Source organism: Bombina bombina, chromosome 4, assembly GCF_027579735.1.
Source record: "Bombina bombina isolate aBomBom1 chromosome 4, aBomBom1.pri, whole genome shotgun sequence".
Classification (NCBI taxonomy): domain Eukaryota; kingdom Metazoa; phylum Chordata; class Amphibia; order Anura; family Bombinatoridae; genus Bombina; species Bombina bombina.
In genome coordinates this window covers 76,692,334-76,707,382 of record NC_069502.1, presented here as the reverse complement: position 1 = coordinate 76,707,382, position 15,049 = coordinate 76,692,334, and the positions used below count along the sequence as shown (strand labels likewise).

General features: G+C 35.4%; 1 protein-coding gene across 5 annotated transcripts in view; it reads left to right on the top strand.

Annotated features, from left to right (window-relative positions):
- The window catches only part of NCOA1 (nuclear receptor coactivator 1), a 581,392-nt gene that overhangs the window by 492,320 nt on the left and 74,023 nt on the right, over window positions 1-15,049 (top strand). For all 5 annotated transcript variants that reach the window (XM_053709523.1, XM_053709524.1, XM_053709519.1 and 2 more), the window contains exons 8-10: window positions 1-133; window positions 782-929; window positions 2,361-3,711. The exon at window positions 1-133 is cut by the window's left edge and continues 8 nt beyond it. In XM_053709523.1, the coding sequence (XP_053565498.1) occupies window positions 1-133; window positions 782-929; window positions 2,361-3,711 (1,632 nt within the window). The remainder of the gene's footprint in view (window positions 134-781; window positions 930-2,360; window positions 3,712-15,049) is intronic.

Here is a 15,049-nt window from a genome sequence, read left to right as displayed (position 1 = left end):
ATCTCCATTGACACCAGCTCCCTGCGAGCTTCAGGCAGTACGGGCTGGGAAGATCTCGTGAGGAAATGTATTTACGCTTTTTTCCAAGCTCAGGGCACAGAACCGTCTTATGCCAGACAGCTTTTTCAAGAAGGTGCATTTCTTCACAAACATACATGCACCATTTGTTGTTGTTGTTGTTTTACAGTTCAGAAGACCTTAAATGTTATAATATTAAATGTTTAGTAATATCTAGTGCACATACTTTACGTTATACTTTCATTATTTATTTTCTTCTGTTTTTCCTGTAATCTAGGTTTACCCCTTATCTATCTCTTCTACTGAGGACAATTGGGGACAGCTGTAAAACAGACAATAAAAGAGATTGTGCAAACAAGGCTGTGTGGAAACCCAGTTAGATAGTTACTTTAATCCTATATTTCACACAGCCTTGTTTGCACACTCTAATTGCTTTTTTTATATTTGTCTCTAATAATCCTCAGCAGAAGAGATAGTTAAGGGGAAACCTATGCTTCAACATGGTATTGCTCATTATTTTATAGAAAAAAAAAGTATTTTATAGAAACAAAACGTATAATATTTTATATAATATGTAATACATCTACATATTATTCTCGGGATTATATGACTGTGCAGAACACGAGTGCGTCACATCCATTGTTTGGAGACACTATCTTCATTGCAGCTCTTTAACATTTTCTCCATTTTAACGCTCTGTCTACAAGATCTTAGAATTGTCTCTCTAATCCTGTTTTTTGTTTTTTTTTAATCTCTCTTCTAGTTATGACGCGAGGAACTGCCTTTAGCCCATCCTATAAGTTCACACTGAGTGATGGGACTGAACTCAGCGCACACACCAAGTGCAAACTGTGCTACCCACCAAGCCCTGATATGCAGCCCTATATTAGGGGAATTCATATCATTGAAAGGTGATCTCCTCTGTAATACTGTAACTTAAAATACAACTTCTAGAATAACTTCTAGAGATTGTCCAAGCATTTAACAGGATATTCCGGAAATCTACATCAATGCTTTTCATTTTGGAACAGAATCAAATTAGGAAAAATGCTTCTAGTAAAAGTTACTACTATTTTAAGTTTGAGCTGTTACTGTGCATGTGCACGTGGAGCATATGTAAATATGCACACGCATGAGCATTTTGAACAGTGTCTCTGCAGTGACTTGTATCATATAAACTGAATAATTAGCAACAATATGCTATATTTGTATATGCTTCACATACACAGTAAAACATCACTCTGAAAACAGTAATAGGTTTTACCAGAAGCATTTTTGGTAAAAGTATATTGCAAAATTGTTTCTATTCAAAGTGAAGTGCATTTAAATTTTATCTGGAATGTCCCTTTAAGAAGAAATAAGACAACAGAATATCACCTTGTGAAATAAAGCCAAAGCTTACAATTTTAAATAACTTTCCAAATTGAAATATAATTCTTTCTCTTAGTTTAATTTGCTGAGACTTAGCTCCTTACCATGTGAGTATACTGGGGGAAGCTCAGGAGCGTGCACATTTTAAACTATATATGGCAACCGTGTTTGCAATGATGTTTGTAACAATTATATATTTATATGTATATATATCTACTCAAGACACATGCACACCCCTGGAGCCTACTTCAGTATGGTCTCATGGAAAGAAACTCACTTTCAACAAAGGACACCAAAAGAAAGTTGTAGACTGGAAAGTTGTTTTTTTTGTAAATTATACTCTCTCTTGAAGGTTTCCATGTTCCATTAACATCAAATAATAAAGTGTATGAACATTGTTACACAGCAGCTGGCATTTATAATCTTATCAGATTAAATAGATTCTAGCAAAAAAAAAAATGAACTCATTTTGTATAAAATGTGTTCATTACCTAAATAAACAAATGTAACCTTCATTCATTCAGTTTCTCCATTTAATAGGGGAAACTAAATGATAAATAAAGGAATTAACACATTTTTGGATTTCTTCATTAATTTGTTTAGTTGATGAACACATTCAGACAGAAATAGTTCACATTTGTTCTGAAAACAGTGATTTGTCACATGTCTAGTACATATATCCATGCTTGGTCTTTGCTTGCAGATCGCAAGTAGGTATACCATATTACCAAAAAAATGTAATCTATCCCATTTTACAGTTGCATTTTGGGAATAGCGTGAGCATTGAATTTGTAGACGAGGCACTGCCTGTATCATTTCTAACTGTATTTTATCATTGATTCACATGTCTAGTCTACATGTGGAAGAGTTAGTAGACATTATGTTGCTTGCCTTATCTCTGCTAATATTCTACAGATCAGTGCTGTTGAGTTTTAAGTCTTGTTATATTATTATCTTTCCCACCTCTCTAGGGACCAAAGCTCTCTTTCTACCCCAGAAAACACTAACTCAGGAATGTCACTACCCAGACTCAGCCCATCAATGAATCCCACCATTTCCCAAGCTCAAGGCATGATTTTCTCTTCAACCACCTCTCCATCCAGTGGCAGCATGCTGACCTCCAGTTTAAACCAGCAGCCAAGCACTGGCCTTCACAGCATAAGCAGTTCCAACACCAGCCAAGCAAATTTTGGATGTTCTCCTGGAAGTCAGATTGGAACCAATGTTGCCTTAAACCAGGGGCAGACTGGACCCCAAAACATTAACAATCTAAACCTCAACAACTCTCCCATGAGCAGTCCGGGGATCAGTCCTCCTCAGTTCATGTCTCCAAGGCCACGTGGTAGCCCAGGATTGGTTTCCCGGCCTAGAGCTTCAGGTAATCCCTTTTCTCCCCCCATGCCTACCATGCACTCCCCAGTGGGTATCTCAAGCATTGGCTGTAACAATAGTAGCAGATCATTTTCAAACATGCCTATGAACTCCATGCCTGTGCTTAATGAAGGACCTTTAACCCCTGTTGGATTTTCTGCCCCTTCTCCTGGCTTGACAAGCAGTGCATGTCCAACTAATAATAATAGGTTCTTTTCCAACTCCCCAATAACCTCTGGTCAGGGGATTAATGAAGGACCCAGCACCACAGCTGGATATTCCACCACATCTTCTGTTCTACGTCAACTGAACTCTCAGAATTCACCTGGGAGGCTTAATATGCAGCCCATAAAAATGGAGCCCAAAGACATTAACACTGGTAATAGTACTGACAGGATTACAGAGGGAGAAACAAAAAGTTCTTTGGCTGCCACCAGTAACAAACTTGTGCAACTTTTGGCATCCACAGCAGAACAAAAGTTGCGAGACGTGGACGCTACTTGTCAAAATGCACTTACTTGCCCAGTGGTCTCAAATTCAAGCTGTGGAAGCACCTCAAGTGGAACATGCCCTTCATCTCACAGCTCCTTGACTGAACGGCACAAAATCTTACATCGGCTTCTTCAGGAGGGAAGTCCCTCAGATATTAGCCCACTTTCTTTAGACCATGACAAGAAAAACACAGGGTCTGGCAATAGCCAGGCGTCAGGTAGCACACAGGAGATAAAGACAGAGCCTGATACGGACAAGAAAAAGGACTCCAAAGATCACCAGCTCCTACGCTACCTGCTAGACAATGATGAGAAGGAGACAAAAGCTACCCCTACTCTCAGTCTGGATGATGTTAAAGTAAAAGTGGAGAAGACTGAGCAGATTGATCAGTGTAACTCCACTCCCACCACTATGGTTAAGCAGGTTCAAGAAGATATTAAACTGGAGTCACAAGACCAGGTCAGTTGTGTGGAAAACTCATGGAAGTTATATATAAGAGATTGGTTATTAGTTTGTGTTCTTCACAACCACGTGACCTTGTATTTTATGAGAATGATTTAGAATGTTTGTTTTTTTATGTTAAAGGGATATTAAACAATATGAGATTGCAATATAAATTGTTTAATTGTGTATAGATAAAAAAAATTGCAGTATACTTTCATTATTTATTTTGTCCCTTTTCCTGTAATTTAACTTTGAAAAGTCCACTGAGTTGCTATAAAGTAATGGGTGTCACCATGTTTGAACTTAAAGGGATACTAAACCAAAAATTGTTTCTTTCATGATTCAGAAAGAGCATGCAATTTTAAGCAACTTTCTAATTTAGTCCTATTATCATTTTTTCTTCATTCTCTTGCTATCTTTATTTGAAAAGCAGGAATGTAATGATTAGGAACTAGCCCATTTTAGGTTCAGCACCATGGATAGTGCTTGCTTTATTGGTGGCTACATTTAGCAAACCAATAAGCAAGCACGACCCAGGTTCTGAACCAAAAATGGGTTCGGCTCCTAAGGTTTAAATAATTGCTTTTTAAATAAAGATAGCAAGAGAACAAAGAAAAATTGATACTAGAAGTAAATTAGAAAGTTGTTTAAAATTGCAAGCTCTATCTGAATCATTAAAGAAAATTTTTTGGGTTAGTGTCCCTTTAAGTTTTCTGATGATCTCACTCTCCTAATGAGAATAATTAGGGACAGATATAAAACAGACAATAAAAGAGGCTGTTCAAACAAGACTGTGTGGAACATAAAATAAGATAACGGGGTTTCCACTCAGCCTTGTTTGCACAAACTATATTTTATTTCCCGATTTGTAGCTGTACCTAATTGTTCTCAGCAAAAGACAGAGATAAATAGAAATTGATTTAAAACATGATGGTGCCCATTTCTTTATATAAACTAAAACTTTTCACTTTCATCTTCAATATTTAAACAACTAATATAATATATACCTAGAATATATTCTAAGGCTAATTTTTGCTTTAAAGACATTATGATATCTAGTATGTATTTGCTGCTTATTGTCCCTTTAAGTAAAGTATTGATAGATTTATGCTTCATACATCATTTACAGAATTCATAAACCCTTTATACGAATGTAGATCCTACAAATTCTGGATGGTACTTCTGCTCCAACATCAGATGCTTAAAGAGACATGAAACCCAACATTTTTCTTTCATGATTCAGATAGAGCATGTGATTTTAAACTTTCCAATTTACTTCTATTATCTGATTTGCTTTGTTCTTTTGGTATCCTTTGTTGAAAACCATATATAGGTAGGCTCACGAGCTGGGAGCTAGCTGCTGATTGGTGACTGCACATATATGCCTCTTGTAATTGACTTACCATTGTGTTCAGCTAGCTCCCAGTAGTACATTGCTTTAATAAAGGATACCAAAGAAAGAAGCTAAATTGATAATATAAGTAAATTTTCTTTAGTAAGTACAATCTCTGAGGGAATCATGAAGATTTATTTTAATGACATTAATGTCCCTTTAAATAACTGTCCAATTTACTTCTATCACAAGTTTACCTTATTCTCTTGTTATCCTTTGTTGTAGCTCATATCTGGGTTGTCTCAGTTACTGCACTTGAGCACTATATGGCAGTAGTGTTTGCAATCTTATACATTCATACATTAAAACAGTGCTACCAAGAAAACAACGTCAATTTGATCATTCAAGTAAATAGTTTTTTGTTTGTTTAAACTGTCTGCCCTATCTGATCCATGAAACTGTCTATCATTTTGACTTTGATTTTAGTAGTAACAGTATAAGAAGATTGCTCTTCTCCGGGTAGTTCTCCTATGGGTTCTCCTTAATTTGCCTTTAGAGAAGCACATCTGTGTGCTCAAATTTATCAAAGATGCTTCTGCATGGCCGAGCTGAGGAGATGTAAAGATACATTTCTCTAGTCACATTAGTATCTGCGCCTTAACGCCCCCTTCAAAAAAATCATGGAAGAAAATAGATCTGTTTCGTTTATTTTGCGATTCTATTTTTGCTCCCCAACAGATATTATTTTTGCGCCTTTTTCATATATTTTTTTTTTTTTCGCTCCAATATACATTGTTGTTGTTATTGCTCTTCATTATATATTATTTTTGCGCCCTTTCGAGACGTTTTTTGTTCTAAAATTGCTTCTACAACTGGTATAACATAGATTTCTAAAGCTGTTCTCCACAGTAGTTATGAAGAACTTTAATGCACACATTTGCAAGAGAACTGTCAGTCCGCTATAGGAGAAAAGAAATGATAAATTTGTAACAAGTCAAATTAATGAGGCGTACTATAGGTAATACGATTAAAAAAATCTAATTTATAATGAGTGTAAATTTAAATAAATAACAGTTGAAATTGTCCAATTTTAGACACGTTTTGTAATGATAAATAAGGGCATTTATTTGTGCGTGCATTTTTAGGCGCACATATAGGAGAATAGCAATGATAAATCTTGCCCATAGTGTTAGATTGTTTCTGAGTGGCCCTTGTTTATAACACAATTCTGCAACTCCTGTGGGATTGTAGGTAGTGTTCTGATATAGGGTTTACGGACGGCGCACAGCAGCGGTTCCTCGGTAGAGTTTTTATTTTTATTGCATTTCTTTGTCTCTGGTCCAGCGCTGTGCAGAGCCAGCTGGAAAGGGAACGAACTCCGTCTTCCAGAAGTAGAAACTGAATCCTTTGTAGGAAACGTCAGGACAGGCTCACTACTCCATGACTTCTTCTATTTAAGTGTAGTCTGGGGATTTATTCAGCTGCTCAAGCACCATTAAATAAGCAATGTTAATCTCAGGAGATGAGTACTGGAGCAGGGCTGAACAAATCTCATTGAAGTTCACTGGTCAGGGGGACAGAATTGCCAATCTGCTCAGTGTTATTTATTTTCTGCAGTATTCATATTTACTTAAAGGGACACTGTACCCAATTTTTTTTCTTTTGTGATTCAGATAGAGCATGACATTTTGAGCAACTTTCTAATTTACTCCTATTATCAAATTTTCTTCATTCTCTTGGTATCTTTATTTGAAATGCAAGAAAGTAAGTTTAGATGCCGGCCCATTTTTGGTGATCAACCTGGGTTGTTCTTGCTGATTGGTGGATAAACTCATCCACCAATAAAAAAAAGTGCTGTCCAGAGTTCTGAATAAAAAAAAAGCTTAGGATGTCTTCTTTTTAAAATAAAGATAGCAAGAGAACGAAGAAAAATTTATAATAGGAATAAATTAGAAAGTGACTTAAAATTACATGCTCTATCTGAATCATGAAAGAAAAAATTTGGGTTCAGTGTCCCTTTAAAGGGACACTCAAGTCAAAATTAAACTTTCATGATTCAGATAGAGCTGCAATTTTAAACAATTTTCCAATTTGCTTCCATTAACAAAACGTGCACTGTCTTTTTATATTTACACTTTTTAAGTCACCAGCTCCTGCCGAGCATGTGCAAGAATTCAAGGAATTTACATATGTGCATTTGTGATTGGCTGATGGCTGTCACATGATGCAGGGCGGTGAAAATAAACATAACTTTGAAATTTATCAAAAAAAAGATCTACTACTCACTTGAAGTGCAATTGCATTATATTTTTAGCATGTATTTGTTGATCATGCAAATCTACTGTATTTAGTGGTCCTTTAAAGGGACACAATAGTCATATGCTAAATCACTTGAAAGTGATGCAATATAACTGTATAACGCTGACAGGAAAATATCACCTGATAATCTATTTAAAAAAGGAAGATATTTTACCTCACAACTTCCTCAGTTCAGCAGAGTAAGCTCTGTGTAAAAATGTTTCTTTTAGTTACTGCAGTCTGCAGGTAAAAAAAAAGGAAGAAATGAACAGCAGCCAATCAGCATCAGCAGTGCTGAGGTCATGAACTCTTTTACTGTGATCTCATGAGATTTCACTTAACTCTCATGAGATTTCATAGTAAACTTCTTTAAACTGAATAGGGAAATAACATATAATGCTCTATCTTAAAGGGACACTGAACCCATTTTTTTTCTTTTGTGATTGAGATAGAGCGTGCCATTTTAAGCAACTTTCTAATTTACTCCTATTATCAATTTTTCCTTGTTCTCTTGCTATCTTTATTTGAAAAAGAAAGTCCAGAACCTTGGACAGCACTTGTTTATTAGTGGATTAATGTATCCACCAATCAGCAAGAACAACCCAGGTTGTTAACCAAAAATGGGCCGGCATCTAAACTTACATTCTTGCATTTCAAATAAAGATACCAAGAGAATGAAGATAATTTGATAATAGGAGTAAATTAGAAAGTTGCTTAAAATTGCATACTCTAACTCACAAAAGATTTTTTTTGGGTTCAGTGTCCCTTTAATCATGAAAGAAAAAATGTGGGTTTCAAATCCCTTTAAATTACAGAAAAAGAGGGCATAATAATTAATTAATCTATATTGCAAAGTTGTTTTACTATGTAAAGTCAAGCATTTTATTTTACTGTTCACTGTCCCTTTAACTACAACTGGAGTTAGTTATTCTTCTGTATGGTGCACATTTACTGATCCTGTTACATTATGCACAGTGTTTGCTTAGGCCAGTACAGTAGCTTGTTTACATTTGCCTAGAAAGCAGATGAGGTAAGATAAAATTCCCACAAGGTTTTCAAGGAATGTATCTGCTCTGGAATAGCAAAAATGCTTATAAAACATTTCTTTTATATCTCTAACAATGCAGTTTTTGTTTGCTGATATATTTTATATTTAATTTATCTTTAAAGAGACATAAACATTTGTTATACAACTTATGCTGTAGTCCAAAAGGGACGTTAAGGTCAATTTTTATATCTGTCTCGTTGATATCCACAATAAAAAACACTGGTTTGCAAAAGAGCTGCACACAATTTATGTTTTTAAAAGCATTTACAAGATTAAAGAGTAGTACAGGAATGAACCCTCTGGTAAGTATGTTTAGCGTATTTCCTTATATTTAGGCCAGTTAGGACTGGCTGTAAATAACTTTGTGTGCAGCTCTATGCAATCTCTTTATAGCATGTAGCTGCTGTATGATGAAAGTTGCGCCCAAATAAGTAAATAATATGAGCTATCGTCGCTCTAGCGAGAGCGGACCAAGCCCAATATTTAGAGGCGTTTTACACAATCACATTAATTACGTGTATACATTTTGTTTCATTTGATGTTTTATAGGGGGTATGATTTTGATTTTAGAGCTCCTTTATAAGGGACATAAACATTACAATTCCAGTTATGATTCAGATAGAGCTTTCAATTAGAAAAAAATAAACTTTGCAATTTACTTTCATTATCAAATTGATTTTTTTTGGTATGATTTGCTGAACAAAATATACCTAGGTAGGCTGAGGATGGTACATTATATTGCTATCATATCACATTGTTATACATTATTGCAAACCCTGCTGCTCGAGACATTATCTAGATATGCTCCTCAACACTTGATACCAAGAGAATAAAGTACATCTGTAAATCAAATGAAATTGGAAAGTTTATTTTATTTTTATTGCATGCTCTATCTTAACTTATAAAAGTTTAAGTACCTTTAAGAACGCAGATTAAAGTGATATGAATGTCCAAATTATGCAATTTTAAACAACTTTCCAATTTACTTTTATTATCTAATTTGCTTTGTTCTCTTGTTATCTTTTGTGGAAAAACATGGGGCTGGGTGCTTGGTGGCTGCATATAAATGCCTATTGCCATTGGCTCATTCCTTATGTTCAGTTAGTAACCAGTAGTGCATTGCTGCTCCTTCAACAAATTATACCAAGAGAATAAAGCAAATTTGATAATAGAAGTAAACTGGAAAGTTGTTTCAAATTGTGTGTTCTACCTAAATCATGAAATAAAAATGTTGGGTTTCCTATCCCTTTAATTTTTAAAAATGAAATGGAATAATAGCTAACCAGCTATGTATAATAACACTGTCTATATTCCTTGAGGTAACTTTAGCGCAAGGCAGTGGACCGTAGATAATTTGTGATTGCACATAATTCCCCAGGTGATTTATGATTGCCCTAATTGCGTATAATTCCAGGTTGGAAACCTGAATCTGGTTTTCACTGTGCATGTGAGTCAGCAAAGAGGAAGGTTAAGTCTGCCATTAGGGATTAAAAAATTCCATTGTGATTGTTGTGACATCACTACTCATAATGATATGATTATTAGCCACATTGTATTACTGCCTAAAAATACAACACATTTACACACAAGACATTTATACTATTTATATGATTTCAATGATGGTGTCAAAAAAACATGCAATAAGTAAAAGCTGTGTTAGGAAATATATTGATTTGATGAACTGAAGCCTAGCCCTAGTGTTATTTAGCAGGGGATTCCAGATTTTATTGTATTTTACTTATTGAACATATGATCAGGAGACACACAGACTGCTTTTGTAACAAAGCAAATAATATATTTTAATACATCAACACAAAAAAATATAGCTTTAACATTTTATGTGACTATGATTATATATATTTAAATACAAACAGAATATGGCTGCACCTCACTGACGAGTCCCAAAGACGGCCAAAACGATCGTCTGGGGTTCCTTTGTTCAGAGGAACATTGCCTGTTATTTCGGGGCTGGACTGACCTTGTTAGGCGGGATCAGACTGATGTACTTCAGGAAAGTTCTCCTCTGTGAAAAGCACAATTAGGCTAAAAGAGGCTGCTCCTAGGTGGTAAATCACCATAGAACGCACTACTGAGCGGTTGTTCGTTCCTGGTAGAGCGCTTCTCTTTCTGTATGTATCTATATATTTACACAAGGGTGGAAAAATACGTTATTGTTTACCAGTCAAGGGAGACAAGTTGTTGGTCCAGAGGGAAAATGTTTTAAGATGGGAAGAAGCCAAATTTCTTACTTGCCCTCTTCATTTTTAGTGTATTTTTTTTATAAATGTAAATATTATATGGATGGTTTTAATGTCTACCAGGCTAACGATTAAGCTTAACCCAAATTTTCTTTTCATGATTAAGAAAGATCAAGACATTTTAAACAACTTTCCAATGTACTTCTATTTAATTTGCTTAATTATCTTGGTGGTATTTGTTGAAATGTATACCTAGGTAGAGTCAGGAGCAGCAGTGCACTAATGGGAGCTGACTGCTGATTGGTGGTTCCACATATATTCCTCTTGTCATTGGTTTAGGTGATATATTCAACTATGTCAAGTAATGCATTTCTGTGCCTTTAACAAAGGATACCAAGAAAATGTAGGAATTTTAATAATAGAAGTAAACTGGAACGTTGATTAAAATTGTATGTTCTATCTGAATCATGAAAGAAACATTTTGGGTTTCATGTTCCTTTAAATTTGTTAAATTATGAAATTAATGTGTGCTTTGGATAGCTTAAGTATCATTTGTAAATAACAGAAAATGTTATAACATTTCAAAGTATTAGACTGCTCCTAATCAGCTACTTCATAATGCCACACACAGACAAACACGTTTGTATATGAGGAGGCACCTTTCAGCTTAATATGTAGAGGATGAACACACATTGGGCCTGATTACAAGTGGTGCACAAAATAAAGATTTTGCAAGGGCGATATTTGCGCTCCACTTTGTAATACCGGCACACGCAAATGTGTGCTGGTATTACAAGTTAAGTGCAATGCGAATGCGACCTCGTGTTTGCTTTCACAGAAGCTTTGCGCTCACGAGAGTACACTTCCATATACTTCAATAGGAGCCTTGATCTGATGCCATCGGGCATGGCATGAGAACTAGCGAAGGAGATAAGTCTTGCGGCGATGGGCAGCAGATTTAAATATATGAATATATACACATATTAACACATAAATATATATGTATATAAATATATATTTACAGGTAACACACAGTTCCCCAAAGACCCCAGTGTAAGGGCACTTTTCATTGCCGTTTTAACACCCCACACCCGCCATCTTTAACCCCTAAAAACTGCTTTGTGCAGTTTGTTTTTATTTTTTTTTTAAAAATCTATTCATTTTTTTTTTTTTTAATAAAAACCTACAAAATGCTTTATTTTGAAGGCAATTGGGGAATATTTTGAAAATCAACCAGAGCTCTAATTGCTACCGCGAGCTAACTGTAGCAATAACCAGTCACTTGTAATGGCTGGTTATTTATCGCCGCCGGTAAATGAGCGCATTTGCTCATTTACGGGCACACAATAAATTAGAGCTCCAGTTGTAATCTAGCCCTTTATCTGTCAATCAAAATAAAAAAAAGACCTACAGTTATTAATTATTAATAAGTCTATGTGAAAATGTTTTAGGATATTTCTATCAACTGCATTCTGCAAAAAAAAATAATCTGTATTGCAGCATTACCTTTCAGTATAAATATATTTATGTTTGAACTTACAGATTCACTATATTGAGATTAGTTCAGAGGAAATCAAAGCTGCTTAGCAGTAAATAGGCAGTTGGTGCTTAGATAATATCCCCAGAGCTCATCTATCAGTCGTCCCACTGCAGCTTTTTCATACATATTCATTCTCTCATTGCTAAAGTTTCCCCACTTCTTTAGTGCTGTCTCCTCTTTGTCTTTAAGTAAAACACTTGCTAATTAACATGCCAGTGATCAGCTATCATCCTTTCTGCTTGCCCTAAAATGTCCTTGCTCGAGCACCAGGCATAGAGCTGTGTGTGCACAATCTCCTGCAGATTACCACTGTTTTGTCTAACGCAGCATCTTAAAAAACAAGCTTTTCAGCAGAGTTTTTCCTACTGTAGTTTTATGCAAATCTCTCCTGCCCCAAAACACTTTTGCATGCGATTCTCATGCGTTACAATTAAATGCCAGTTGGCACAACACTAAACGTGCCTCTTTCCTACCACGGCTGGCTCCTAAATCGGCCAGGATTTTCTTTCTTGTAAATGGTGGGAAAATTAGGCTGTAAAGTGTCTGTGACCTGCTACCCTGCTGATGCCTCAAATGGCATAGGAATCCATTCATAAGATGCTTTACGGAGACATTTTCCTGCAGAATGCTACTTAAAGGGACAGTTAACCCCAACATTTTATTTCATGATTCAGATAGAACATACAGTTTTAAACAACTTTCCAATTTTCTTCTATGAACAAATTTGCTTCATTCTCTTGTTATCCTTTGCTGAAGGAACAGCATTGCACTACTGGCTGCTAGCTGAACACATCTAGTTAGCCAATAACAAGAGACAAATGTGTGCAGGCACCAATCAGCAACTAGTTCCCACTAGTGTAGGATATGGGAATGTTATTTTTCAACAAAGGATAGAAAGGGAACGCAGCACATTTGAAAATTGAAGTGATTTTAAAAGTGTCTTCAAATGACCTGCTCTGTCTGAATCATGCAAGCTTCATTTTGACTTTCTTATCCTTTTAAATGTAATTTTAAGCAACTTTCTAATTTACTCCTATTATCAATTTTTCATTGTTGTCTTGGTATCTTCATTTGAAAAGGCAGGAATGTAAGCTTTGGAGCCGGCCCACTTTTGGTTCAGAGCCTGGGTAGTGCTTGCTAATTGGTGTCTAAATTTAGCTACCAATCAGCAAGTGCTGAATCCGAAATGATCCCTCTTCTACGCTTACATTCTTGCTTTTTCAAATAAAGATACCAAGAGAACAAAGAAAAATTAATAATAGGAGTAAATTAGAAAGTTGCTTAAAATTGCATGCTCTATCTGAATCATGAACATGTAATTTTGACTAAACTATCCCTTTAACCATCAAATAGAGCACGTAAAATGAAGACATGTTTAAATTTACTTGTAAATGCACTTTGTTCTCTTGGTCTCCTTTGTTGAAAAATAATATGTACATATCTTTCACTATTGGGATCTAGCTGTTGATTGGTGGTTTTCAGCTAGCTCCCGGTAGTGCATTGCTGCTCTGAAGGTGCAGGGTTTAACCTCACAGATGTATAAAAGCAATAGTGTAATAATATAATTATCTAACATATAAGAGCATTTTATTTTTTTAAATAAACTGAAAAGCATACAATTTTAAACAACTTTCCAATTTACTCCTATTGTCAAATGGTCTTTGTTTTCTTAATATCCTTTGTTGAAGTGTATACCCTACATAAGCTGTGGAGCAGCAATGCATTACTGGTAATTGGTGGCTGCATATATAAACCTCTTGTCATTAGTTCACTCGATGTGTACCCAGTAGTTCATTGCTGCTCCTGAGCGTACTCTTCAACAAAGGATACCAAAAGAACAATTCAAATGTGATAATAGAAATTAATTGCAAAGTTGTTTAAAACTGAATTTACTGTCCTTTTAATAACCTCCTATATGTCTGTCCCTTTCACTTGTTGCACTTAGCCACACAGGCTGTGCTTTTTTTCTTAATATTTCTTTGATTTGTTAACTTGAGCAGCTTGTGCAAGAAAAAAGCTCTCATCAGCTCTGGTACTGAGCAAATGTATTCATGAGGACTTCAGTTCTTGTTTATGATGTGAAAAAAGAGCCAGCACGATAATATGCAGCGCATTCAATATGGCATGAAAAGCCAGCACTTGCTATAGAATCACTGGACAAAAACTCAACAAGAAATAGCCAGGAATGTGCAGGAGCTGAGCTTTTAAGTGGATAATTTGTTTTATAGTTTGATTTTATTTTGTTGTTGTAATGCCGCATACAATGAGAATTTGTAAACCAGGTCATAAATGATGTATTCAGTTTAAAGGCCAATTATTGTCGTGATTTAATCCACTGAGAGGTAACTTCAGGTGCAAATGTGCACCCATAATCCTCCTAAAGCCTCGAAACATAGATTTATATACACGAAAGGGGCATTATAGTATAAAGTGACGCTCTTATTTGTAGGAACATGAGATTTATATACACTAAAGGGGCATTATAGTATAAAGTGACGCTCTTATTTGTAGGAACATGAGATTTATATACACTAAAGGGGCATTATAGTATAAAGTGACGCTCTTATTTGTAGGAACATGAGATTTATATACACTAAAGGGGCATTATAGTATAAAGTGACGCTCTTATATGTAGGAACATGAGATTTATATACACTAAAGGGGCATTATAGTATAAAGTGACGCTCTTATGTGTAGGAACATGAGATTTATATACACTAAAGGGGCATTATAGTATAAAGTGACGCTCTTATTTGTAGGAACATGAGATTTATATACACTAAAGGGGCATTATAGTATAAAGTGACGCTCTTATGTGTAGGAACATGAGATTTATATACACGAAAGGGGCATTATAGTATAAAGTGACGCTCTTATTTGTAGGAACATGAGATTTATATACACTAAAGGGGCATTATAGTATAAAGTGACGCTCT